This window comes from Aptenodytes patagonicus, chromosome 21, assembly GCF_965638725.1.
Source record: "Aptenodytes patagonicus chromosome 21, bAptPat1.pri.cur, whole genome shotgun sequence".
Taxonomy (NCBI): Eukaryota; Metazoa; Chordata; class Aves; order Sphenisciformes; family Spheniscidae; genus Aptenodytes; species Aptenodytes patagonicus.
The window spans coordinates 1,507,518-1,534,810 of NC_134969.1; the positions used below are offsets into that span (position 1 = coordinate 1,507,518).

Here is a 27,293-nt window from a genome sequence, read left to right on the forward strand (position 1 = left end):
TTTACCAGTCAATTCCACGCATACAAAAAAAAAATTGATATTCAACCTTTAAAATATAAGCCATATTTTCTTAATAAAATAAGTTTTGTGCTGCTGCTTGTTTAGTAAGTACTGTACATCAACTGTTCACGTCTATTTGACAAATGGACCATACAGAGTTCAAGCTAAAGCAAAAAAAAAAACCCACAAGAAAAATAACAACCCAAACAGAGTGTCTTGTAAACACCCTATGTACAGTTCAACACTTGCTCATATAAAGGAGGTACGAAAGGGGCTAGAAATTGAACACAAAAGCACTGGAGTCCCGTAAATTTTCTTTCACAACTATTGAAGTGCAAATCACTCAGGCAAGATACGAATTTCACTGGTTTATTGCTGTCCTGCTGTCTGGCTTCCCTTCCTGAAAGAATCACATTCTTTTATTTCACACTCATTTTCCAAGAAGAAAACCTTCCGCGAGGCAACGTTGAATGCTTGGGCTTTTTGACGCCAAGACACCAGGTTGTACGCTTGCGAATACCAGAACACCCCGACCGCCCCTGGAAGCTCTGGGGAGAGGGCTGCTCTGCCCTCTCGCCCCCGTTATGTTCGGATATGAGATAAGGGAAACAAACAGCATTCAACAACTGACAGGTAAATGGAAGTTACTCCTCTTCCCACAAAACTGCATGCACCTGGCGATGCTTCCAGTTGCAGAAGGAACACGTGCGCGTGGAGAAGGCAGAGACTCGGGAGCCATTCGGGATGTCCGTGTGGGGTTTGTGGCTAACTACAAATCCTGATATGTATCTGGGTTAACACCTATCCGCTATGGGTAGCAAAATGCACAGCACCTCAACATGCAGTTATTCGTTTGCATCTCAGACAAGAAAAGGGTAGAAATGCTGAATGCTGGAGCCGCATAGAAGGTACGGTGCATAGTCCATTATATAAAACATGCGGGTAACTCAAACCCCTTCTAAATGTCTTCAAAATGGAAATAGGGTTTAAAGGGCACAGCAGCTACCGAGTTTGGCTTTTTTATTTATTCAAAACCATGAAAACCCAACGCAGAGGGTGAAATAAGGGCAGAACACGATCTGCAAGTCAACAGCTGAGAGTTTCAGAAGCTGTGAAGCTTTTGTGTAGTTAAAATTGCTGTTAAAAGTAGGTGCTACATCAGCAAGTCTTCATTCATAGTTTTCTATGAACAGCCACCTTACAAATGAGTGCAAATCTTAAAGGTCCATTTTACATTTCAAGTCTCAAGGTTAAAAAAAAATTGTTACAGAGCAACAAGCTGTTTCCGTAAATGCCCACACTATCTCTTTTCAAATGGTTAAAAATGGCACGTGCTATGCCACAGCTACTAAAAGACATTTCAGAATTCTAGACCCAACTAAAACACTAAAATAAAAACTAGAAACCAAAATACCTTTGCCCCTCGCTGCAGAACAGCAGCCAGGTGCTTTCCGTTGTAATGCTGGTGAACAAACTGATTTGCAGAGAGAACCTTGACCTTAACCCCGATTTTATTCCTAATGAGGGGCTTTCTAACACAAGGTGAGCGGGTACAGCCCCTCTGAGATCATTTTGCTTTCAATGAACACAAGCTAGAGTTCTGAGGATGAGATGGAGAGGTGCTGAATTTATGTCACTATGCAGGCACTTGTGTATAGGAATGTAGGCTTCTCATGTTGAGACTTAGTGTTGATGCATTCCCTACTCTCTAAAAGCCTTCCTGAAGAGTCCACTACCCTACTGACCATGAAGAGTTCCTGGTCTCCTCCCCGACACCTTGCAGATATACAGCAGTGGAGGTTGACACAAGGTGCAAAGGAGAATATGAACCAAATACTGTAGTCTTGAGGAAAAATAGAACTGTGCTAAACGTAGGATCTTCACAAAATGTGACATCAGTGGGCTCAGCACTTAGTTTGCATAGCATATTGATGTCTTCATTTTTCACAAACACGTTGCCCAAAAAGAAAACGGGTAGAGTGAATTCCCGGTGTTAGGACAGATCAATGGGCCAACACGACCAATGTGGTTTTTCATGAAGGCAAGGCAAGTTTAAACGTCAGAAAGTACAAAACAAAAAGGTGTGCTTCTATCCACGCAAACTGACAAGGGGCAGTGCTTGTGGTGGATCGGCCTTGGAAATGCGTTGACATTTGGCAGTAAAATGACGACAGAGCTCTTCCCTTTAAGAGTTTGGTAGGAGTGCGCGCGTCATTTTTTCTCTTGAAGGAAGCGCTGTGCACACTTTCATATAAAAAAAAAAACCAACCCAGATAATCTGCCCACGATACTGGTAATGAGTTGCTACTACTGCCCCGCTGTGCATAACGGTCACTCTGTGCAGCAAAATGAGTCTGAAAAGCAGTCGCTATGTTACTGTTGGGAAAAAGGCTTTTCTCCTGTTACAAACACAAATCAGTAGGAGTTTCCCCCATGACAATAACAAGGATTTCGTCATTCTGACTAAGGAACAAATCTGGTGTGCTTTCAGAACAAAAAAAAAACCCTGTGCATGAGATCAGTGATACCATGACACAAAGAGCAGCAAAACCTAGCAGCAGAGAGGGTGACAGTTTGGAGGTGCTGGAGTTGGGGTACGCGGTACTTCAGAAAGCAGCCGACCCGGGCAGACGTGTGCCGAACGCACACGGGAGACGGGCGCTGAGGAGTACCCGGCACTGCACGGACTGCAGTTGGTAACACTCATCGGACAGGAAACGTTAGAAAACTCTGGCGTGAGCGCACAGCCTCAGGAAGTGCGGTGATGTAAACTCTGAGAACGTTAATGACTTGTGTATTTTGGCAACAGACTCAGTATCATATAAAAATAATGTTTAGTAAAAAAATCCCGGTGTCCATCATAAAAATTCAGGAAAAAAAAAAAAAAAAAGAGAAAAAAATCGATAGCGATTTCTGTCCTCATGGGATGAAGATGCCCCCATTTGTCAGAAACAGTTTTAAATAACAAGTAGTACATTGGAAACAAAAATGGGTCAGCAGCCATTAAACATGTCCTATATGAAAGTGCACATCTTTCAATGGAGTTTAACCACCATGAGGTCGTGATCTAACACAAACTGCAACTTAGGACCATAGAAATTAACTCCTTCCGATGGAAATATGGACCACCATCAAGACAAGATTACTATTTTCCTTACAAGATTAAAAACATTGAAATTTTGCAGCATCATAGTAAGGCACTCACCCATGGAAAAGTCTGTGACTGTTGCTTCAAATGGCAGCAGCTAACTAGCTTGTAACACAAGGAAGACAGTTTTCAGTTCTGAGCTAAGTGCTAGGGTGCCTTACATTATATGGGGGGGAATTATTCAGGGGTGGGGAACTGTTAGTGTTAGAATTCTCCTATAAACTAGTTGTTTTTCCCCTTAACCCATTAAAGCATCTCATATTCTAAAATATTAGTTTTATAAATCTAGTCTTCTGTTTTAAGGCTCTAAAAATCCCCTCCCCCCAACCCCCACAAAAAATACCTACCAGCGCCTGGTGGGCAACGGAGGACCAAATCCGCCATTTCACAGTCAGGAGTCTATAGTATTGCATCTTAAAAATGAAAATCTGCTTCCGCCTCCTGGGATTTTTATCCCTTCCTTGAATGCCTTCATATGTTTGGTCAGATCAAAATTTTGCAAAGCCAGAAAAATTAAAAAAATAATCATCAGTCTCTTCCAATCCTACAAAGGTGTTGGATCTTTCTGTCCCGTGGTGCTGGTCTCCTGCCTCGAATCGACGCTGCCTGCCCTGCAGTGATTTCTCATTGGAAAAAAAACAAGGTGTCCCAATGCTTCCTTTTTTGTATGGCTCCTACAAATCTGAAAGCTTTCTTGAGTGAGGTAACAAAAGTTAGGCTTTCAAGCAAAGTACATGGTACGTAAAGTGTCCTGATGAACCTGCACAGCCTTCGCCAAGGCCTGGGGGTCTCTGCCGTTGCTCTGTCCAGATATATGGCTGCCCTCGCCACTGAAAATCAAGGAAATCACTGCATAATTATTTTGTATTTCCCCCCCAGGAACACTGAGAAACCCCCTTGGAGATCAGGGTCCGTGAGCGCTGGCAGCACAGCAAGGCATCTCACCGCAACACACGGGGATGCTGCGTGTGCTGGTGACCGTGTCTGGCACTGCAGAGATTCCGGCACCTTGAGGTGGCTGGTAACGCTCAAACACCCCAGGGATGCTCCTCCAGGCCCGGGATGAGCTCGGGATGGGATTTAACCCTCCTTTACCCCCAGCTCCTCCTCGGCTGGGACCTAAGAGGGTGCAGCTACGTGTGGATCTCCCCCCAAAAGGGTCTGCTGCAGCGCTGCTCTGACAGAGGCACTTTCAAACACCAAGGCAGGGTGCTCGTGCCCCCTGCCCATCCCTGGGGCCTGCCCTCCCGGGGCCGCGGGCAGAGCCCCCTCACCTGTCGTGCTCCTTGTCCACAAGATGGTACCGTGCTCTGAACGCCACCAGTCGGGCGTAGTACGCCGGGGCCGGGATGGAGACCGAGCGGGTGCAGCGCACGTAGGTATGGCACAGCTGGTACGTGAGGATCTGCAGCTCATCCGCGGTGAACCGGTTGTCATCCCAGAGTACGTAGTAGTGGGATGGCCGGCTCGTACCCTGGGAAGGAGAGGGGGCAGTGTGAGAGGTGCTGCCGGCACCCAGACGCAGGCAGCTGCCTTGCATCCTCATCACCCCCTCCCTGATCAAAACGACCTGGCAGACAGCCTGGGCAGGAGAGATGCCCGTGCTTCCCTAATTTGAGAACCCCACATGCGCACAGGCACCGCGAGGCAAGAAAGCCCTTAGCACCAAGGTGCAAACCATTAACGCAGCTGCCCTGTGCCCAGGCACTGCGGTGCTTCTGCGCTGCCGCTCCCAGCTCCCGACGCCGCACAGCCCACTGCATCGTGTATTGCACCGGCTCCCCACCGAACCGGGCCAGCTCCCCGCTGTCCTTGCAGGGGGAGAAGAAGCCAAAAAACCTCCCTTGCGGAAGCAGCTGTAGATTAAATGAGTGCAATTTTTTCAGTGCCGTTTCTGACTAATCTTGGCTGCCTGAAGAAAGGCAGCTGCAAATCAAGCCGCCTACTCCAGGAACGGCTGCCCCCAGCTCTCCCGCCCACAGCCAGACAACAGGTCCCTGCTGATGACCAGGCACCCCAGCGAGCCCGGCACACTCAGACACCAGCTGATAAGCTGCTGAATTGGCCAGTCTAGAGGAGGAAAATCTCATGGGAGAGATCCTTGGCTCCAGGAGAGAAATCGGGTACGTGCTGCATAACGCAGCAGCAGTGCCGTCACAGCACCTGCTCGCCAAACCACCGCAACGGCAGCTTGGACTGAGCTGCCCACGTCCCCGGTGCCGGAGGGGGAGGCTATGACAGGGCCGGGTCAGATGCATGAGAGTGCAATCTGCAACAACAGCCGAAGAAAACCAGCAGCATCACAACAGCCAGCTCTGCAGCGCGGTACCTGAATGCCTGCATGACTGCACAGGTAGAAGTCAAACTCAAAGGGGTGGGTGATATTTGTATCCACTGTTGTTCCTGCTGGGATGTTCCCGCTCTTCCCAATCTACAGGGAATAGAAAGAGAGACCCAAGCACTGCAGAGTTTGGTTATTTCCAGCTGCCCAGAGCACCGTCTGTAACACACCTGCCCTGCACCAGGGCCATGGCGCAGGGCCCCCATCTCAGCATCGTAGTTTGAGAGCACCGTGCAGAGCCGCTCCCCAAGTGCCCACTAAGGGGGGACAGAAGCAGCTCATCCCACTCTGCTCCCTGCCCGAACAGGCTTGCTGGCATTTTCTGCTAGCATCAACACCAGGCATGACATGGAGGTAGAGCAATCGGCATCAGAAGGAAAGCAGGCAGGGTGAGGGCTGGGCACTGGCCCATCCTACAGCAGAAGTGAGAATTAAGTGAGCAAAACTCCAGGGATCTCTGTGGAGGGTGTAAGCTAGAGTCTCTGCCACAAGATACTGGGGCTTTTGCACCCTGATCAAAAACTGTCCTCAGCTCCCAAGATTAAATCTTCATGCTTAGGTAGAGCCAGTCTGGTTAGACTAGATCTAACCACTAAATTTAGATCAAATCTAGGAAAAGCTACAACAATCAATGTTCCTGCACAGCAAACATGAACAAGCTCTGAGCAAGCAAGGGGTTATTCATCCTGTCACGTCAGCGGCTACAGCTATCACCAAAACAACAGATGTTTTCAAGCTGACAGAGGCTATTTCAAGAGAGTCACCAGGATCATCAGCACCCAGTAACTCATAATAACAGCAAACAGCTGTCTGGGTTTCTAGAAGCAGCCTAATCCGCATGGCTGCGGGAGTCAACCAAGCAGCACGTTTCATTCAAGAAAGAGCTCTCTGCCTGCCAGCGGTGAGCTTTCCCCTCGGCAAAGTCAGGGCTGGCTCTTCCTAAAGGCTGGGGATGAATCAGGCGCCTCCGGCCCCGGCACCCCACGGCGCTTACCCTCTCGTTCTTGTCTGCACAGAAGAGACGAGTGTGATGCCTTTTCTGGACGACGATGTAGGTGATGCCAGGCTGGTAATCCTTTTCCAGTTTGATGCAGGCGTCTCGGATCGCTAGGAGCTCATAGTGAAGGATCTGGAGCGACAAGCGCACACAGAGTGAGGGGACACGCCGGCACTCAGCCGTCCCCCAGCCGTCCCCGTGCACCCTTAAGGAACCCTGCGGGAGCCAGTGCAGCCCCGCTGGCCGATGGGCATCCGAGGGGTCCTCACCTGCGGGAGCTGCCCCTCGGGAACGCCGTCACGGTAGAAGATGATCCTGGTGGGTTTGAAGCGGGTGGATTTGTAGAACTGGATGAGGAGCTCCCTCACCATGTAGGACAAGTCCTCGATGATTTCCTGGCGAGGACGCTGCACGCGCACCGTGGCACAGTACCGGCTGGGGTGGGCGTCCATGCTGCCCACAACCTGCAGCGACAGAGACAGGCCAGGCCCATGCATTACAATGGGAAGGACGGAAGGGACATGGGACATTCCCAACCTCTGCCTGCTTCCAACACCCACAGCTGGCAGTGGGCAGAGCACCTGAGCTCACAGATCAGGAGATGGGACAGCAAATACTGTGCAGGCAACTAGTGCCCAAAATGGACATCCCTGGTCGTGGCCACGTCCCGGTTTCATGCTCTGCCATGCCCTTTGTGGTGTTTATGGGAATTTCCAGTGAGACAACTTGGGTGGTACCACACTGAGCGACGTGGCTGTGTGGGCTTGTTGCTGCTCTGCTCCAGCTTCACCCCTCCTGCCCAAAAGCAGAGGGGCAAGGGGGGAGCAGGGCTGCCCTTTCTGCCTGCCTAAGCCCTTCTCCCTCCATCCCTCACTCCAGAGGTTTTTGGCTTCCACAAAGGACTGTGACCCCAAACTCTGCTGTCTCACCAGGGCAATGACACCCCCAGGGTACAAAACCCCACCTGCAGTTGCAAAGCCACTGCTGTAACAGCTGCTGCTGAGGTCTGTATCACAACAACACCAGGGAGCTCTGTTATCGGACGGTCCTTACCCCTCCGACCGCAGCACAACTGCCCTGCCCGCCCCGGGCTGCCCAGAGACCCTCTGCCCAAAAGGCGACTGAACCAGGTCAACGTTTGCGCAGAGCATCTGCCGGCATCACGTCCCTGCGCCTGCCCTTGCTCAGCCACAGGCAGCAGAGCTGCCCCAGACATCCACGGTCTGCCCCGCCGGCGCTGCCGCCTCCCGAGGACACGGCAGGGTTGAGTCACTGCGTGGCAGCTGTCGAGCAGGGAGTTCCCATTGCAGCCGGGCGCTCTGGAGGGGAGACCTCAAAGACGTCAGGGCAAAGAGGCCAAGAGCAGCCGGGCTCGGCCGTGACACAGGGCTGGGGGCGCGGCGTGAGTCATGGGCGTCAAAGCAGGTACTGGCCCACGCTGGGAGACAAATGCCCGGCTGCTTTGCTGCACCGTGTGGTCCACGGCCCCCCGAGCGGAGGGAAAGCACCACAGACTCCACATCCTCAGCGGCGCTGAGCCTGCTGCCCCTGCTCTCTGTGCCGGTTTCACTTCTGCTTCGCAAACGGAGCTCTAGGGTCTGGGCTGCACCAGCGGAGCCGATGTGTGCAACAGAAATGTTTCCTTTGGCCTCAGCCACAGACCCCCTTCTATTGTCTAATTAACAACGGACCAAGGACAAGATCAAGGCCATCTGAAGGCTCTACCCTTCTCCTCCCCTGCAGCTTCAAAAAAGCTTTTATAAAAATCAAGAAAAAAAACCACCCCACAGTGGTCCTGTACAAAAAACCACAGAAAATGTTTTCGGAGTGGAAGCGCTGCCGCCAGGAAACAGACTGTTCTGTCCCACCCACACCTACAGCAAACAGCCAAAAGCATTTCCCAACCTCTTCTAATTAAGAAAAAAACACTCCTCCAAAGATGCATTTGCATGCCAAGGAAAACCTGAGCTATGAGCCCTGGAAAGTTAAGAACTTAGTAGGAAAATGCTGACGTGCTTAATTAAAACAGACGCTACGAGAACCTGACACTGTCCTTCGCCTCAACGAGCACAAGGCAACGTCTTAGAGCCCCACGAAGGGCACGAGCTGCCACCCAGCCTCACCGGCATGCGAGCGGCATGGATTCATCCATCATCCATTCACTCGATGGATGCTCATTATTCATTTGGGGTGAAGGTCCTCCTCCCCAAAAGGCTCTGAAGCAGCCCCGTCACCCCAGTTCTCCCCAGCTCTCCCGCCTGGGGAAGGTCCATCCTAGGGCTGCACTGCAGGACCGGGATGCCCAGGGATGACTCCGGCGAGCACAGTGGCCGCACTGAGCTCCCTGCACACCCTGTCCGACAGCGCTCATGGGGTCCGGCACATCACGAGCCCCACCTGCTGGCAGCTGCCAGCTCTCCTGGCCCCTGCCAGCCCTCCCAGTGGCTCCCCAAAACCGCAGCTCCTCTGCGGAGAGGCAGGAGGGGATTGGGGACCCACCACCCCAGGAGTGGGACTGAAACACCCGATAGGGCATGGGGCCACCCTGAGAAGTGTCACTATGGGGACAGTAGTGACACAGCCCCTTTACAGACACACGAGTCCCGTTCCAGCTCCTGCATCCCTGCAGGGCTCTTGGGCATCAAGCCTGGCCCTGGACAGGGAACTTACAGCTGTTATGGAGGGTTTCTTCCCATCTCCTGCCGGCGGGTGAGTGACATCGGCCCCGAGGAAGATCACCGGCTGCTGAAAGACCGCAGAGCTGGTGTGAGAGAAGAGAAAGCGGCAGTCAGCCTTTTGGGGCCATCTCAGGGTGATGCACAGCCCAATGGAGGCGAGCAGATCACAGAGAGGACATCTCCCGACCTCTGGGCTCTGGCCTGGGCACATCAACAGCTCATTACAAGGCGAGACAGGCTGCAAACCCCCATTTCAAACCGTTACTTTACGCAGCCGCCCACAGGCCCCCTCTACCCCAGGTAAAGCCAGGCAGGCAGCACCACAAGGGACCTGGGAAACAAGCCCCAAAAACGCAAGAGGCAGCAGCCGTACGAACCGCTGGTGAGGCACAAGGATGTTGTTGATCCCGCCAAGCTTGACGTTGATCTTGAGGCAGAGGTTGGAAAGGGTCTGCGGGGAGGTTTTCACCACGTTCTTGACCTGGACGCACTGCGTGGCCATTCCCAGGAGGGTGTCCCCAACGCGCTTCACCTCGGCTGCGGGCAGAGGAAGCAAGTGAACAGACAGCAACGCACCGCTTCCAGCAGCATCCTCGGAAATGGGGAGAGAAATCACCGCAGGAGGAGCAGAGCCAGCCCTGCTGACCCGAGAGCAAAGCCCCTCTCCTCTCCCCGCTCGCCCCTGCCCCAGACGCACCATACACCGGTGTTTTCCCTGGCAGGATGACAATGATGAGCTGAAGCCCCGAATAGGTGTTCTTGAGGTGTCGAAACATGGGCTCCACACTGTCTGCACCCTGGGCGTATTTACAGAAACAGGGCTGGCCTTGGATCGGCATCCCTGCATCTTTGGAGATCTTGCGCAGCTGGTCTGTAAAGTTCCTGTGCCCGGGAGGAGAAGCATTCAGCCCTGAGCCCCTCCGCATGGCAGCTCTGCCGCGCACCCCGGCCACCGAGCGAGAAGGGACCCACGGCTGGAGTGCTGCGGCACAGAACAGAGACGAGGACATCACATCACCACGTCTGTGGTTTTACAGCATCCAGCAAGCGTGCGGCACGGGAAACGCAAGACCAACACGTGTTAGAGCTGAACCATCCCCTCTTGGTACCCTCTTACCCAGGTACTGACTCTTCCTGAAGAGTGACGGAGCTGTGAGCCGTTCTCCCTTAGAAAGCTGGAGAAGGGGGGAGCAGACCTGCTCGATTTCCAGATGATTTGCAAAGGTGATGCGAGCCTTCACTTACCAAACCGGACAAAGTGCTCAGCCACAGTCTGGATTTTTGGATTGCCAAGGATAAATTTGATGCAGGGAGAGCCAGAGGGAGCGTGGGGCTCCCAGCTCTGCCCCAAAGGGGTTACAAGAGGAGTGCGGTGTCACTCCCACCTCCACCCAGTTACTGCAGACGTAGAGACTTTGAGCTGCTCCAAACCATCCCAAACGTTAACCGTGCCAAACACCCAGAAGAGGCACACAAAATGCTCGCCTTGATGCATCCGCTCTCAGTCAGGAGAAACCTGAGCGAGTCCCCAGCAGAATCCAAAACCAAGGTGACCATTTCCCTAAATCAGATAAACTGTCCCCGCTCTGTGTCACTTGGCTACCGAAGCAGAGAGTATCTAAGCTACCAAAGCTTTTCAGAAAGCCTAAGACTTCTCTGTAATAAAAACCCGTGGCGAGTTAGGATGCTTCCTACGTGAATTATATTATTTCAGAAAGGGTATTGGGGAAACTTTTAATTAAATATCCCTCACAATCCCATCTCTCTGAGGAGATTCAGCTGAGAAGAGTTTGATACAGCTTTAGGGCTGGCAGTATCAGATCACAATACCGCAGCTACCTGATGCAAAGAGCAGACCGAGGAGAGCCTGACTGTCAGCTCACATGTGCTGGAGTGCCGATGCGCTCACTCCAACCTGGCAGGCTTCGCGATGGCTCAAGGACTGTTCGCAGCCAGGATAAACAGTCAGGCACTCTGGATAAACTAACAGAAACAAGACTGAACACCCAGTCTGAACCCGGATCAAATTTGTACCACGAGCGATTCAGACCCAGTGTTAACGATGAAGGATGTGCAGACCCAGGCTGGGAGCAGAGGGCGGCCGCACCACGAGCCACGGCTCCCCCACGTCATCCCACCCGCACGGGCTGCCCCTTTCCTTACTTCAGCACCTCCTCTCGACACTGCTTCTGCGGGGCAAAGCAGGCAATCGCCCAGACTTTGATCTCAATGCCGTTGTAGAACTGCTTCCCTCGCATGTCCCACACGCCTTGGTTGGGAGTTGCAATGGCCCGGTTCTGCAAGGCAAACAGACGGTCAGAGCGCTGCCACGTCCTGCCCGGCCCCGCGCCGGCAGCCCCTGGGGAGCACCCGCACGTGCCGTGGTTGTGCTTCCCATCACAAAGCCGTACACCCTCGCTGGAGCCGACTCCCTGCACTGCCAGGGTCTGCCGCGGCGCGTGGCGATGGGCAATTCAGAATCTCAGCTCCTCAAAGGCGATGGAAAATTCACCCGAGCTGCCTCACCCTGAGCATCCCTCTCCCCTTCAGCTCATTTTTTGTCACCGAATGACTCTTGGCTACACTTTCAGAACAGCTATATTGCAAAAAAACCAAAAAACCCAAACCCAAGGTGCTCTGATAAAAAAATTCCAGCTCTAACCTACAAACCCGAAGGTAGCACAAGTTTTGTTCAGAAACAGCGTTTTCTGGTGTGAAAGCATCTCTCTGCACAACGCAGCCCAACACCCAGGCAGTGCAGCCCTGCTTACCCTGCCTCCGTACTGCAGGATGGGCGCCGGCAGGACCCTCCCCGTCACCTCCGTCATGTCATCTTTCACCTTGATCCCAAACTCCTGAATGTATGGATCCAGGTTGTAGCTGGCATTCTTCATCTGCAGAGGGAAGGAAGGGCCATGGGAGGGAGCAAGACCAACTGCTGCATCCCACGCAGCTTCAGCTGGCCAGGAAACACGGGCACCTAAAGTCATGTTCTCTACAGAGCTGAAGTCCTCTCCGCAGGGGGAGGGCAGCGGTTTAACACAAAGGGCCAAACCCTGTCCTCCAAACTGACCCACGGGGGACCTGATTTTTGAATGCACTGACCAATGCAACCGAGAGCAGAGCCTGCTCCTGAGATTTAAGGCTTCATCGGGAAGTTTCAGACTGGCAAGAGACTTATCAAGAATCCCAGAAGGAATATCAGCTTCGAAAGCCCAGAGACATCGATTTGGGTAACAACAGCACCAATAACCAGCTCCTGCCCGGCCGCTGGCAGAGCCGGGTTTGCCATTCCCCTGGCTTGCCCCAGGCTGACCTGCAGGCAGAGTTCCCGTGCTGCAGCCCCACAACGCACAGTCCCCACGTACACCCAGAGCCGGGGTCATTTCTCTAATTTGTTCTCCTATTTTTAGTTCCAGCTCCCTTTGGGTCAGGTTCCATCAGCGCGAGGACCTGAATTTGCTGCACGCGAGTTTCCACGGTCACTTTGAGCTGGGCTGCTCTATGCAGGTGTCCATTACACACATGCAGGCATCTCTGACCAGGGATTCAGTGAGAAGAGGGGGATAAAACCAAGCCATTAACCCCACCAGCATCTTCTGAGCAGGTCGCAACTCTCCAGTGCAGAGCAGCTGAGGAGCAGGATCGCAACAAGGTTCATCAGGGACACGACACCGTAGCCTGCCATCAGAGCCCCGGCCCCGACACCGTCCCTCCCAGGGACTTGTGCCACGTACCAGGCGACTAATTTCCTCCTGCCTGTCTGGGGCAGACCTGGCTGTTGCTTTTATCATGGTTGACGTTTGATTGTCTGTGAGCTTCTTGATGCACCGCTGGCCTGCCACGATGTTGCAAACCTGCACGGCAGGGGAGAGACAGCAGCCACGCGTTAGGGACAGGCAAGACATGGGGGACCACGGCACTGGGGCCCTGCAGCCAGCCCCAAACCAGAGGTGCCGAGCCTGCAGCTGCAGAAAAATGGCATTTTTTACAGCATGGTCTCCTCCCTCACTTACTAGAAACGGCTCTTGTCAGGTCAACATTGAGGCAACTAGTGCCCACAACACATTAGCTGCAGAATATCGTCATGCATTTGCTAGCAAAGGCTACTTGGCTTTGCTTTGCACGGTGCCCAAAAGCCGGGGCGCCCAACGGTGCAGAGCCAGCACTCACCTCCAAGGGCAGGTACGTGTGCTTCTGCTCCTGGCCAACCTGGAGACAGGGTAGGTGGGGGTATTTCAGCTGCAGGTTGTATTTCTGCTTAAAGTACTGAGCCACTGTGCACTCCACTGTCTGACCGCTCTCCAGCTGCAGGGGAAACCTGGCAGAGGCAGGACACGAAGGATGCACCTACTCAAAATAGACACTTCCAGACCTCAAGCACTACTTACTCTGGCTGGGAAGAGAGGGAACTGGCAGGCTCCCACTCCGAGCTACCATAAAAGAAAATAAAAAGCACAACAGTGGTATTTTCAGAAATCGAGTCAGGAATACTCTGATCCCAGTGTGGGACTGAGGTCCCTAAATAAAGCTCTCCCTCACTAATCCAGCTAATCAGGGCAAATGTTTATTGCAGGACATGCCATGCATGCCACTGTCAGGTACATAAATACAGCACACTGGCACTCAGGAGGCCTTCTGTGCTTGGTGCCCTCCCTGGGAGCCGAGCTGAGCTCCAGGCAAAGGTTAACTGGCCTCTCCCGATACAGGGCAGCGGCTCCGGGGCAGGCAGAGCGCAGGGGGGCAGGAGGGGTGCATCTCCCTTCAAAACCACAGGAGGAAAAAAAAAAAAAAATCAAACTTCCCAGCGGCAGGGCTGAGGGGTGTCGCACCGTCCATAGCTGGAGCGCATGATACCCAGCCTCACCCAGCACCAGCTGTTCCCGGCTCCATAAAGAGCTCCATGAAAATGAAGAATTGACCTGATATTCTTTATGGAGCCAAAATTAGACAGGAGACCCAGCCCGAACACCCTGGTGAGGCGTCACATTCCTCCTGCGCTCGCCCAGCCTGAGGGCTGGGACCCAAGGATGCTGGAGCACAGGGGCGTACACAGTGACAGGCGCATGAACCCCAACGAGATACACCCAGAGATGGGGTTGTGCGACGAGGAAGCGTGGCTGTGGCGAGGGAGGTGCTCCCCTTCGGCGGGGGCTCTGAAGCCTGACAGCACCAGCCTGAGCGGGCACTGCTGGTTTGGTATCAGGCAAGAACTGGGAGGAGAGATTTTCTGCCAGCACTTGGGTTTGTACAGCACGAGAGGAAATTTCTTGTTGTGTTTTTTCTTTCTTTTCTTTTTTTTTTTTTTTTTTTTTTTTTTTACTGTTGGCAAAATTTCCAGAAACATTGCAGAAACTTGGGGGGCTGGCAGCCTGAAAAACATCCCCCCCCTCCCCTCCAGCTCCACTCAGCGAGCACAAGCCCAGCCCCTCCTGCCCCAGCACTGTCCCCACCGCTGCCTGCACGGGGAGGTCTGGAGGGTCCGCCTGCTCTTCCCCCCAGCCTCTGCCTTGAACCCTGTTTTGCTTCCAAGCCTCCCCGGGGGCAGCTCCCAGGGCAAACCCCAGTGACAAGCCCTGGAAACACCCGTGGGCTGTGGCACCCGACAGCTTGGTGCTGAGGGCACCACCTCCGCGGTGCTGCCGTCCCCATCCATGGGGGGCTGCGGGGAGCAGGGCAGCCCCCCGACACGGAGGGGTGCCCAGGCCCAGCCTGCTCCCAGGCACATGCAAATAATTTCAAGGCAGGGAATCTCGCTTCATCCCCTGACAAAACTTCTGCTTTGGCAGTGTCTATTTTAAGAAAGAAGAAAACCAAACTCGGAGGTAAAAACTAGGACAATTCCTGGCATGTTAGCTCCAGCCCGCTGCAGCACGCCGCCTGCCAGACAAAGCATCCTCTGCACTCCCACCCTCCCCTGCACCCCGCTCGCCTTCACTGCGCATGACACGGAGCTGCGCGAGCTGCTGCGCCCAAAACTGCTGCAGAGCACCGAACACATCTCCTTTTGCCATTGCAGGCTGGAGTTTCCCATCCAGCTCTCCCTAACGACACCAGCAGCTGCTGAAAAGAACAGCTCAGATTTTTCCAAGGGCATCTTCCCCCCGCCTTACGTCTGGTGGCTGGCCGGCCGTCTGGTAACGTTACACACGCGGTATTTCCTCTTCATCTGCCCGCAGTGGGTAACCTCGACTTTCAGACCTGATGCAAGACAGGGAGACGCAGCAGTCACTGGTAAAGGCGGGAGCGATTCCCCTTCGCCCAACTTCCCCGGGACACCGCCAACACCCGCCTTAAATAATTAACCATTTCCAGAGCAGGTATGCTTGCAGATGCCCTGTGAAGTGCACGAGGGAGGCAACGGTGCCCCAGGAGACATTTTAAATATGCACCCCCCCGTACTCCCACCTCACTGCAGGAGCTGGGCAGCAGACAAGCCACCGCTGGTGTCTGGGGCAGCACCCAGCTGAGGACGGGTCCCCAGCGCTCCCCGGGGGCTTTACCTTTGATCTCCTTGGTGAAACGCACTCTCTGTGAGTCTGTCAGGGGCTTCGGCTGCTCGTCGATGTTCCGGATGTCCAGCACCTCGCACATGAACTCGATTACGGGCTGGGCTTTGTAGAAGGCAGTGGCCGACACTGCGGGACAGATATTACGATGTGTCTCTGCTCTCTCCCAGCAGACGGACCTGGCCCAAGAGCCGGCTGGATCCAGCCTCCCCAAACACACCCAGCCCCACTGCTGCAGTTCCCCGCTGCAGACCCACACCCCACTGCAACCAGCGCTGGGTGTCCAGACCCCATGCACAAAGCCCCCAGCCTGAAGCAGTGCTGGGACCTCGCCATGAGCGAGCGGGACCGTGCTGTGCTGGGCATGCTGGAGAGCAAAGTGGTTTTGCCGGCATAAAAAAAATACGTCACCATCGATGTTGAGCATCATCTTCCACATGGCAGGCCTGACTGACTGGTGGAAACCGAACCAGACCTCCCTGCCGCCTCCCAGGGGGTGGTAGTAGCCTTCGGGGGGGGAGAAGAAGGAGCGGCCGACGGGAGTGTACCTACGAACCAGGGCAAACCGCGTCAAACAGCACACGCCAGCCCCACCGGCAGCGACCGTGAAGCACCCCCGGCCCCTCCGAGCCGTCGCTCGCCCCGCCGGCTGCATCACCCTGTCTATTTCCATTGCAGGAGCATCTAGAGCGACAGCACCAAACAGCACGGCAGGCACGGCCGCCTCCTCCCAAAGACCGTCAAGGCCAGTCCCAGCCACAACAGCCTGCCAAGGGCAGCCGGTCCCCTCCCCGGCACGTTCGGTGCTCATGGCACGGCCACTGCTGCCCCCAGCGCCCACCCGCCGGGCCGCCCCTTGGCACAGGTACCTCATGGAAGCCAGGTGCCTCATGGCGACGTCCAGCGCCTGGACAGACTCCAGGGGGACGGGGATCTGCCCGCTGACCAGGGCCTCGTGCAGCATGCGCCAGCTCACGATGGCCATCCATTTGATGGAGACCTTAAATATCCTGTCCTTGCCTTCCCCTGGGATCGTCACCTCAAAGTCAACCTGGGTGCAGAAGGGAGGGAAGCGATCATGGCATCCCCGTGGGCGCGAGGAGAGGAGGTCGTTTTTAGCTGGTCCTTCCCAGGCAGGAGGCAGGTCGCGCTGCCTGCACGGGGCTCGCCGCCCCCTCTTACCCGCTCGTTTCCAATGGGCAAGGCCGTGACAGTGTAGATGTTCTTCTTCCCATCGTAGACTGGCTTTCGGTCACCGAAGATCTGTGGTTTGAAGTGCTGTACCATGTACTCCACGACTTCCCTACGCAGGCGAGCGGGGCAAGAAAGACAGGCAGGGGGAGAGAAGGGCAAGGTTCATTTTGCTGGTTTCTTTACAGCCTGACACCTTCTGCGACCTGCCTGGTCCCCAGCCTCCCTACCCGGGGCACTTCTGAGCCACAGGGCACCAGAGAGCAGAGCCGAGCCCCCCCGGGACAGGAGGGCCCCCGGACAAACAGCCACGTGCCTTTCCCCGCAACTCGGTACATCAGCTTCGGCAGAACGAGTTTACGCGGTATGCAGGAACGCGCACCCGCCGGAGCTGGCTGCAAACCCACCACGTGTGCCGGGAGGGCGAGAGGGAGCGACTCGCTGCCCACGGCTGCCGGGAGCATCTGCTCACCGGCCTTCGGGGCGCAGAGCTACCCAGGCTGCCGGGGCAGGAGGGGACGGGTAGCGAGTAGGATGCCAAAAAGAAAAACACAGAAAAGAAAAGTACGCGATGGCCCGAGGTCTGGGCCTGCTATTTTTAAACACGGGATTGTTGCCAAAATAGCACAGCTGCTTTGAAGAAGCTCCGAGTTCAGGACCTCCGAGGCTGTCAGGGGCAGGAACCAGTGCTGCTGCACAAATGCGGCTCGTGGGGTCCAGCCACCCGTGGGTGCTGGGCAGCACTGTGACCCCTGCCACATGTCACCCTGATGGCTTCCACCGGCGAAGATGGAGACAGGCACTTATGGAGCCTCCACAAGGAAAGTGGAAGCGGGGAACGAGTGCCAAAACCTCTAATACTTGCCTTACCTGTTGACTCTGCGTGGACATTTGTCGGGCTTGATATCCACTTCATAATGATACACATCAATCTTGGGAATGTCCACTTCAAAGTAGTTGGCCAAGAGCTTGATGGGCTTCCCAACGGTTCCTATCCCGGGCCGACGCGGCGCTTGAAATACCTGCTGCAATGGTGGCAGGTATGCACCTGCAGCTGCGGGGAGAGAAAACGGGTCAGGAAGGCTGGGAGAAACCCCCTGCCCAGACAGACAGACAACGCAGAGTCACAGCACTCCCCATCACCGCATCCTGAACCGGGAGGTCTCCCACTCACGCTCCCGGCAGCGGTGACAGAATTCGGACCAGCACAGCAGGAGGTGGAAGGAGCTTCCCTGGGCACCGTCCAGCAAGCACCGGCGCCAGCCGAGCTGTCAAAGGGCAGTGCCAAGCCCTCCGCTCCGCTGTGCAGATGTCAAACCATCCACCGGCAGATAAATAATCTCTGCTTTGCCTTAGGGAAAGGAACTCACGCGGGGCCACGCACGGCAGCAGTGCAGACCGTGGAAGGACAAGGGACTCCCAATTGCCTGTCCCGACCACGGGCGCACCCACGTCCTGGCGTACACCGCAATACCCATAACTCAATTCCCTGACCAGATGCGGGGACAGAAGGCCACATTCGCTTTTCCTGACACCGAAGGACAGGTTGTACCTAATGTCCACATTAAAAGAGCTTTGAAAGCGCCTCCAAGCCGCACTTCAACTTCTGTTTCGCACAAGAAATGTCACGATATGCAAACCACCAGAACAGCGGCAAGAAACTCTCCAGCCCTGGCTTTAAAAAGCAAGTAGAGCCTCGTATCTGCACTGAGAGCTTGCCACGGGTCTGCAGCAGCAGCAGCAACCTTCACCTGAAGGGTCTGGGAGACATTGGCACACTGAATTAGTGAAGATACACTTAGACCACGGCCAGCCCTCCCAGGGCTGTGGTGTGTTTTTATTGCCCAACCATTCCCCGGCTCCTGCGGGAAGAATCCCTCTCCGCGGCATCTCTCCGGGCCTCCCCAGCATCCCACCCCGCAGGACGGCGTTTGCCAACCAACAAGCGCAGCAAGGGCCAAGCATTGCCTGCCCCGCTGCACGGCAGCGACGGCGACATCAAAGCCAACCCACGCTGGGCCCCGGCACGCAGAGCGCTTTGTTGTAAGGGCAGCTCCAAAAATAGCCCAGGTCTGACAGCTCCCCAACGCCGAGCAGGAGGCGGCGCAGGACTTACGGGGTCACGGGGTAAGGAGAAATGGGATGCTGCTGTGAACCCCAAAGAAGAAAGCACCCGTCTAACACCGCCAAGGGGCTTTGCCACGAACAGAGCGGTCTCCCCAGTTCCATCTGCCAGTTGTGGCTGGTGGGTACACTCTACCCCCTCCTCCAAGCATTTGCCTCCAAATACGTCGCTCTTCAGCTCATGGAACACCCGGGGTCGGCTTTAGCAGGGAAGGGGTTTGCAGGCACCCTCTGCCCCCGCGCCGGGGCTGGGGTGGTCCCACCGTGGGGAGCTCAGCCGGGATGCCCCGGCAGCACAGGCAGCCTTTGTCCCGCGGCCAGGCCAGCCCCTGCCCCGCTGATTTACAAGCCAGCGCCGGCACAATGGGGAGGCTCTGCCCGGCGGGAGGAGGCGAGGGACCGCGTCTGCTCCGGGGAGAGAAATACGGCCCTGCCGAGATGCCCAGGACTTCTGCCAGGGGTGAAGCGAGGGGCCGAGGAGCCGGCAGCGGCCCCACCGCCTCCCTCCCCGCCGGCTTGCGTGGCGCAGACGGGGCTGCTTGCGCAGGCGACGGCATCTGCCGCCTCCGATGGGAGAGCAGCACCGGCTCCACCGGCACGGAGCCGCAGGTCTGCCCCTCTCCAAGGGATGCAACTCCCCGGAGACTCTGCCAGCGGGGACCTGCAGACACACGCATTTTCCCCTCCATCCTCCAGCAATTTCCGACTCGCTGCCAGAGGGAGGATGCCACAAGAAACAGGAAACACGTTATTGCATCTGCACTACACGATTATTTAACTGCTAGATTTTGCAGGATAACAGCTTGCTTTGGTTTTATACTGGTTATTAACGATCGCGTTTCAAACTCCAGGTCGCAGGATAACTCAAGTCCCAGTACCTGAACTTTCCTTTTATCTTTAACCCCTCCCCAACGTAATTCTCAACTGCTGTTCAGCAAAAAAAAAAAAAAAAAAGTCACATCGATGAGGAAGGCTAACTCCAGGGGAGCTGCTGATAAAAACCAGAGAAAATTAAAACCAGCTTGATGAAAACCTCCTATGAATTATGGGAGGTAGCAAAAAAAAAAAATCAATCCCAAATCCCCAATTCAAGCAGCGTGGGCCCCAAACCTGTAAAGAGGGAAGTACCAGTTTTTCCACAAAGCCCATTATACAGACGCACTAATGAAGTTTGGAGATGGAGAGATGGGTACCAATGCACGGCCACACGACTGAACGGCATTTCTGAACTGACAGCACCCTTGGACTCACAGGTATCCTAAAACATTGCCAAAGCAGCATTCAACACCGCTGCTCTCCGAGGTGAGATCCGCCCTTCCTGCCCCGTTCCCACTTTGCCCGTCTCCACCCATCCCAGTTTGTATCTTCTATCTGTTTCTCAAACCCCGCGAGGTCTGGGCCAGCTGGGCCGGGTGCGGGGAGCGCAGCCTGTGGATATTTGGAGCGCTCCATCTGGGTGGCCAGCTGTCCAAGTCAGCCCCCAAACAGCGTCCCGGCTCCAATTTCGGCTCCTGAACACATGGTGCTCTTAGCACCCCTTGCTCCCATCCACTTTCTTTTTAAATCCAAATTTCAATTCCAGGCTAAAAATATCAGAAGCAGAAAAACAGAAGAGCAGCAAACTTCGTATTTGCTGTTCAGTTTTGCACCTGATCTCTGCAAGACTCTTCCTGCTGATGGAAGGCCACCGTGCCGCAGGACACCAAGGGGACGGGACGACCCTTGCGAGTGTCCAGGGACCAAACTGCGGCATTAACTTCTGCAAAGCCAACCTCTGCTCTTGCTTCTGCCCTGCGGCAGGAGCCCAGGAGCTCCAAAATCTGCCAGGAGCCCCAAGCCTGGGGTTGAGCCAGCCCCAGCGCCTCCTCGGACAAGGCAGCATGGGACCGGGAGCAGTCTGACGAGCAAGACGGGGATCTCCGAGGCCGACGCGGGGCTCGGACCCCGCAGGCGCTCGCAGCTGCGCTGCGCTCCAGGGGAAGCTTGTTTTAGAAAACTGATTTTCAGATGAGCTACTCGTGGTATAATTCATGTCTCCACATGACAAACATTTCTTGGCAATTGCCAGCTCCTTGGCTGCAAGCTGATGCATTTTTAAATCATGGTTCACAATCAAAGAGGTATTTGCCAGCGCTGCTGGAGCCTCCGGTCCCTGCGTTGCCTTTCGAGCAAGAAACCACTCAGCCCACTTGCGAGACCTGCCGGAGGACAGCAGCTCTCTGCTGCCTTCCCTGCAACCACATCAAGGCCAGCAACTGCAGTTTCTCTTCTTCTGGACCTTCTCACCCCTGAGACGATCCCAGCAGCCGTGCATGAGCAGGACAGCATCTCCGCGTGCCTATGGCGTCCCGCAGATGCAGGGGACGCAAGGCAGCAGCCACGGCTCCGCAGCCGCCCGGTGGCACTTCGGTGCCAGGCAGGAGCTGAAGCAGGTTTGGAGCCGACGGGAGCCGTGCTGCAGAGGGGCGACCGAACGGTCCCGCACCCATCCCACAACCCCGGCACTGCACCGGTCAGCCCGAAAATAACGCTTTGCCGTACAAACCCTCTCGCCGGAGGATCGCCAGATGCTTTATGAACGTGAACCCTCGCAGTTAAGATCATGAATCACAGATGAAGGATTCAGCCTCCAGCAACACAAAAGTTGGCTCAGGAGTTTGATGCGAGCCACAAGATACTGCGAACGCAGATAGCGTAACCGGGCAGCCTGGCTGGAGGGAGCAGCACTGCGACGGCGGGGAGATGCTCTGCAAAGACCAGGGCAGGACACAAGACCAGCACCGAGGATGGGAAAATTCACCCCTGGGCCGACTCAGCAGGTTTTATTTTGGCGACCGCAGACACACGGTCCTCGAATGCGACGAGCCGGAGCAGCCGCCCCGGCAGCCCAGCCCCAGGCTCACCGCAGGGGTCATGCCGCCCGCCCGGAGCTCGCCCAGCAAAGCGGGGAGCGATAATGACTTTTCCTTTCTAAATTACTTTGAGATCCAAAGATTTTTAAAAAGCCATTATCTCCCAGTGCCTGCACACAGCCTGGCGCAGTGGTGCCTACCCGGGACATGGCTATTTATAAGAGCGGTGACATCTGGCACCTCCGGCGTGCGAGACGGGCTCTTGCCTGGCCTTGGCTGCTTTGGCCCAGGTGGGAGAGACCCCAAAGCCCTTTGGTGAACACACAGGCTGGGCTCACCCCCTCCCGCGCCACGTCCCTGCTCCGGGGCGCTCAGGGTCCCCCCACGATTTCCCTCGGTGCAAATCCTCCCGAAAGCTGCCCTCTGCCTGGCTCGGAGGACGCTGTGCCAGGGAAGCCCGGGCAGCACGACGTGGCATCCCCGGGCAGCTCGTGCCTGCAGCCCCCGGCTGCAGCTGGCAGCAGCAGAAAAGGGGCCAGCGGGGAAACGTGCCGGCTCCCCTTCGGTAGAAGGAGCCTCGTTAAAAAGCGCCCCAAACCGCCCGAAGACAGGGGGGCTTCTGCATACCTCGACTCTCCATGGTGAAGCTGCACAGGCTCCCACTTTGTCATGTAAATGCGGGTGCCCGGGGGCCGGGGGCTGGAGGGTGAGTGTTGTTCCTGCAGCACAATGCGGCCAGTGAGCGGGATGAAATCTGCCTGCCATTATAAATTCAGCGGCCTGGGAGGAATCACAGACTTTCGCACACAAAAGCCGTGCCCTGGGGACGCGCCGGCGGCGGGAGCATCGCAGCCACCGCTGGCCCTTTGCCGTGTGCGCGCGAAGCACCGGCGGGCAGAGACGGCGGCGAGGGCAGCGCCGCCAAGGTGAAAGTCCGTTTGGGGTAATTAGCGCTTTGGAATACGCTTTGTTTCTATTGTAACAGCTGGGGAACACGACCCGCTGCCCAACAGCTGCCTGCAGCCAGGCAAAGCCGTCGGTGGGATGGCATGAAATTACCATGTCATTTAAATCCTCTCCAGCGCCACATTCAGCCGAGGGGCCACGGGAACGAGGCCGAGACAAAAGGGAGTTTTATTGCAGCGGCGGCAGGTCCACGACGGCCCCCTCCCCGTGTGCTCGGCCCCGCCAAAACACAGCCGGGAATCGGAGAGGAGCAAGCGGAGCCACCGCACGTCAAATGTCGCCAGACATGTGGCATGGTCCATCATCGCCCTCAGCCATCTCCCACCCTAAACCAGCCCCAGAAATCCCCCAGGGAAGTGAAACCCCCCCGTTGTGAGGCAAAGCAAGCGGCAGCACCAGCAGGAAAGGCAACTGCTGGCGGGGTGAGCAATTGGCTTTCCCAGTCTCCAAGCTCAACATCTACAAAACCGCCAGCTCTAAGCAGTGACCGACGCCGTCCCACAAAGCCCAGACTTCAAAAAGCACCATCTCATCTCTGCCAACCCAGACACCGCACCCGCCGCCTGCTCCTTCCCGAGTCGCCGTGAGCACAACCAGGTTCACGCAGCTGTAGGCGCTTTTTGGTTCGACGCTGAGCTGAGTTTAAGTAGATCACGCCCACGTGGGGCAGAGGGCTCCGGCTGCAGCCGTCGACGTGCAGCATTAAACCCATCCCGTGCACCAGAGCCCATCTTCCGAGGGAAAGCCTGAGCTGCCCAAGCGCTGCTCCTGCCCCGCGTTCTGGTGGCTGCGTCCAAGAAATGCGCCAAAACGGGCTCTAATCTGCTTTACTACAGTATTTACTTCTGAAAGCAATTTAGTTCTTTCTATCCTTGATACTGAGCGCCAAGCGCTGCAAAGGGCATCGTTGTGCCATGTCAAACCTCAGCTTTCTGCTTGGAAATCACGGGCGACGAACTTGAAAGTGTCAAGTTGAAAACCTGCCCTGCTGCCGCCACAGCCGAGGCCGGTGCCCCCGCACCCCGGTGGGCGCAGTCCCGCAGTCCGGGCTGGGCCAGAGAGCGAACCCGCGGATGCTACGACGGAGCATAACAAACAGCAGCAAGAGCATCACCACCTCCCTCGCAGCCATTCACAGGGATCGCAAACCAGATGCTTTGGCTCCAGGGAGCGCGGCGCGGTGCGGTGATGCCACCGGTACGGACACGGCTCGACCCGCGGTGGCATGAGCCGACCCACGAGGGTCTTGCTGAGCCATCCCTGGCTGCCCCACGGCTCCGCATCCCCCTTTTCGGTCCCTCTGATGGGGTGTGAGAAGCACCCGGCACCGTGAGTGCCACCACCTCTGCCGAACGCACCGGGCAGCTTATCCGGACTGTGTCACCCCGTACCGTGAGCCTGGGGTCCCTGCTAATGGCACCTGGACCAGGCGAAGGCTGACACCCCTCCTGCCTGCCCCGCAGGGTCTCACGCCGCTCCCGCAGACTTTCCAGGCGGCAGCCAGGGACGCGCAGAGCCGGGAGCAGCAGACAAAGGCAGCCCCCAGCGCCGGAGGGGACAGGACAAAGGCGACGCCGGCTCCTCTCCGTGTCCCTCCGCGTCCCCGCGCTGGGTGCGCCGCGCCATGGGCAGCCCCGCAGAGCCGCCGGCTGGGGGCTCCCGGTGAGGAGGTTAAAACCCGCACACAGCTCCGCCACAGATCACCCCGCCGAAAGAGCAGCGCTTTTCTGCCTGATTTGACTTCCTTTTAACGTCTGCCATCTTAATAACTTGTCTCTGTGTTGCTCTTCCCTGGGTTTAGAGAGAGGCTGCAGAAAGTGTTTAGAGATAAATCATACGTGCCGTGTCTCCAGGCAAGGTGCTTCTCCTGGCTTTGTTTCTTGATATAATCCCGTCCCAGAAACAGGCACATGCGATTTCATGTTTCCTGAAGATAAGGAGATCCAACAGACGGAACAGCTTTGGGGTTTTTGCAGGGTTTAGCACAGGAAGACAACGGTTAAGATTAACAGCATTTAGGAAGTTTGCGAGGGATGAAGAAAATTAAAAGTCAGGGGGAAACCGACTTCAGTTTTTAAAACTAGCGCATGCGTGCCTCCCTGAGCAGTGCCTGTGGGTCAGAAGATGTCCCAGGCTCCCCCCCCCCGCCTTTCCAGGCATCTTCCCGTTGGGCACATCCAGGCACACGCCGGGTTTCTGCTTTATTACCCTGACAGGTCACAGCCCGGCATCGTCAGAGCTCGTATGCGAGGCTCAGCCCCGTACCTGGGGTCCGTCAGCAGGCAAGGGGATGCTAAGGCAGGGCGGGGTCCGCGGCGGCTCCTGCGACACGGGGTAAATGTCTCCCCTGCACGCAGGGCAACCCAGGTGGGAGCAGACATCCCCCAGCCAGATTTGGGGAGGAAAGGGGAAACTCCCAACAGTGCAGCATCAGAGCCCTGCTCCCAGCGCAGCCCCCACTGCCCCGGGGACACCCATGCCATCAGCGGGACCGAAACCCAAACCCGTCCCCCCTGAGCGTGGCCCCATCCCATCCAAGAGATTCTTTGAAAGCACCTTAACAGAATTAGTTAAGGCTGGCGGCAGGAGGGCGCAGGCACGCCGGCAGCGTTATCTGCGTCGCCCCGAGGCGGCAGCGCGGCTATCGCCCCGAGGCGCCGGCAAAGCCTGTGACCGCCCCCGTGCAGCCGCCAAATCACGGCTTCCAGAGGCCAATAAATCAGCCCCAAACACAAAGCGCCAGCAGCCAGAAGGTAACACAGACACGAAGAGATCTCCACGCCACACTTAAAATTAAATACCATAAGGAAGGACCAAAGTTTGATTGTAAACGTGCAGCAGTTTTATGTCAAAATCTCACCACACCACCGCATTACAGCGGGCAGCAAACTTGCCAGCACGAGACCTGCAAAAGGCCAGCAGTCCCCATCACTCCCCATCACTCCCTCCCCCCCTTCTGCCTTATTTTAGGCACCAAAATTGTGCAAACTAGAGCAGCACAAGTTCGCGATGCTCACGCCGGGTGCGGGAGCGAGCGTCTGCCGACGTGACGGCCGGGCGGGAGAGTTTTGGGGAACGGCTCTCCAAACCCCCACGGAGTAGCCCGGTGCGAAGGGGCCGGGACCGAAAGCACCGTCAGCTGCTCCCGTCCCCAGCCGGGCGTGCGGAGGTAGGGGTGGGGGGACGCGGGGGTGACTCTGGAGCTCAGCCCTCGCGGCCCCTCGCCGGCAGCCGGCGGTGCACAGCCCCGGCTCCGCGCATGCCCCGGCACGGGGAGAAGAGCTGCTTCGTGCTGTCACGGCGCACAGCATCGCCGGCCCCACGCCAGCTCCCAGCCTGCACCCCACTCCCCAAAACACCGCACTGGGGGGACGGGGAGCTGGGGGGGGGGGACACGGACAGGGAGCTGGGGAAATGTTGCTGCTCCTCTGTGCAAAACAGGCCCTTTGTGCAGGGCTCGCACCACTCGCACCCCACGCTCCCAGCCCTGCTGCCGGACACGTCCCCCCGACCCTGCACCCCAATCCTGCGGGTGCTCTGCCCCGCACGGGCCTCTCCGTCGCCCCCTCCCCTTCGCATCGCTGCTCCTCCCCAGGGCACCCCGGGGGGACAAGCCTGCCGTCGCCTTGCTGCGCCCACCCTGAAGCGGGGCAGCCCTGCAGCCCCCCCCCGACGCCCCCAGCCCCCCCCGGGCGGGCTGCAGGCCCAGACAGGAGCGTTCCCTGCACCGCCCCATTGCACACGCACCACCCCCCCCCGCACAGTCTGCCCCTCACTCACCACTGCTAAGACCCCCCCTGCACACCCCGATACCCTACCGCGGGGCCCCCCTGCATTCCATGGCATAGCCCCCCGTCGCACATCCCTCTCACCCCCCACTGCGGGCTCCCCCACTGAGCCCCCCTACTCCCGCCGCACATCCCTCCGTTGCACGGCCCCCACGGCAGGACCCCCACCCTGCAACCCCCCGCGCCCCCCACCTCGCCCCCGCTGCCCGGCTCCCCGATACAGACCCCCCTCGGCCCCCACAGCGGGGGTCCCCGGCCCGCATTGTGCAGCCCCCCCCCCCCCCGTCGCACGCTCATCACCCGCTGCAACCTCCCCCATCGCACAGATCTCGCTCCCCGTTGCGCGCTCCCCCGCCGCACGCTCTTCGCCCCCCGCTCCGCAGCCCCCGCTGCACGCTCCCCCGCCGCACGCTCCTCGCCCCCCGGCGCCCCGGCCCCCCGCAGGCCGCCGCCGCCGCTACCTGCTCCCGAGGGTCCCGCTTCCATCCCATCCACGCCGGCGCCGCTCCGAGCCGGGGGCCGCGGGCAGGGGCCGGGGCCGGGCAGGGCCGGGCAGGGCCGGGGCCGGTGCTGCACCGCCGCCCGCCGCAGCCGCCTCTCGCCGCGCCCCAGCGCGCACGCGCCGCCGCCGCCGCCCGGCCCCGCGCCCAACAAAGGCGGCGCCCGGCGGCCCCGCCGCCATCTTGGGGCCGCGCGAGG

The 27,293-nt window shown here is 57.0% G+C and overlaps 1 protein-coding gene across 1 annotated transcript; it reads right to left on the reverse strand.

The window, feature by feature from the left end:
- Positions 1-353: 353 nt before the first annotated feature.
- LOC143169859 (protein argonaute-1) lies at positions 354-27,129 on the reverse strand. Its single transcript, XM_076357622.1, has 19 exons — positions 27,056-27,129; positions 17,735-17,918; positions 16,856-16,976; positions 16,539-16,724; positions 16,085-16,217; positions 15,668-15,802; positions 15,278-15,365; positions 13,338-13,485; positions 12,902-13,021; positions 11,936-12,058; positions 11,328-11,461; positions 9,862-10,046; positions 9,542-9,701; positions 9,157-9,247; positions 6,756-6,950; positions 6,484-6,618; positions 5,478-5,579; positions 4,423-4,622; positions 354-3,978 (listed from the first exon to the last, which is right to left on the reverse strand). Exons 1-19 carry the CDS (start codon positions 27,078-27,080, stop codon positions 3,870-3,872), a joined length of 2,574 nt encoding a protein of 857 aa, XP_076213737.1. The 5' UTR covers positions 27,081-27,129; the 3' UTR covers positions 354-3,869.
- Positions 27,130-27,293: the final 164 nt, after the last annotated feature.

What these genes read in the sequence shown, in the direction of transcription:
- LOC143169859 (XM_076357622.1), bottom strand. Translation starts at nt 27,080, where the DNA reads ATGGAAGCGGGACCCTCGGGAGCAG. An exon ending in AGGAGGAAATTAGTCGCCTG is followed by an intron (nt 12,059 to 12,901) that starts GTACGTGGCACA and finishes TTCCCTCTGCAG; the next exon opens with ATGAAGAATGCCAGCTACAA. An exon ending in GTGGACAAGGAGCACGACAG is followed by an intron (nt 3,979 to 4,422) that starts GTGAGGGGGCTC and finishes CTTGATTTTCAG; the next exon opens with TGGCGAGGGCAGCCATATAT.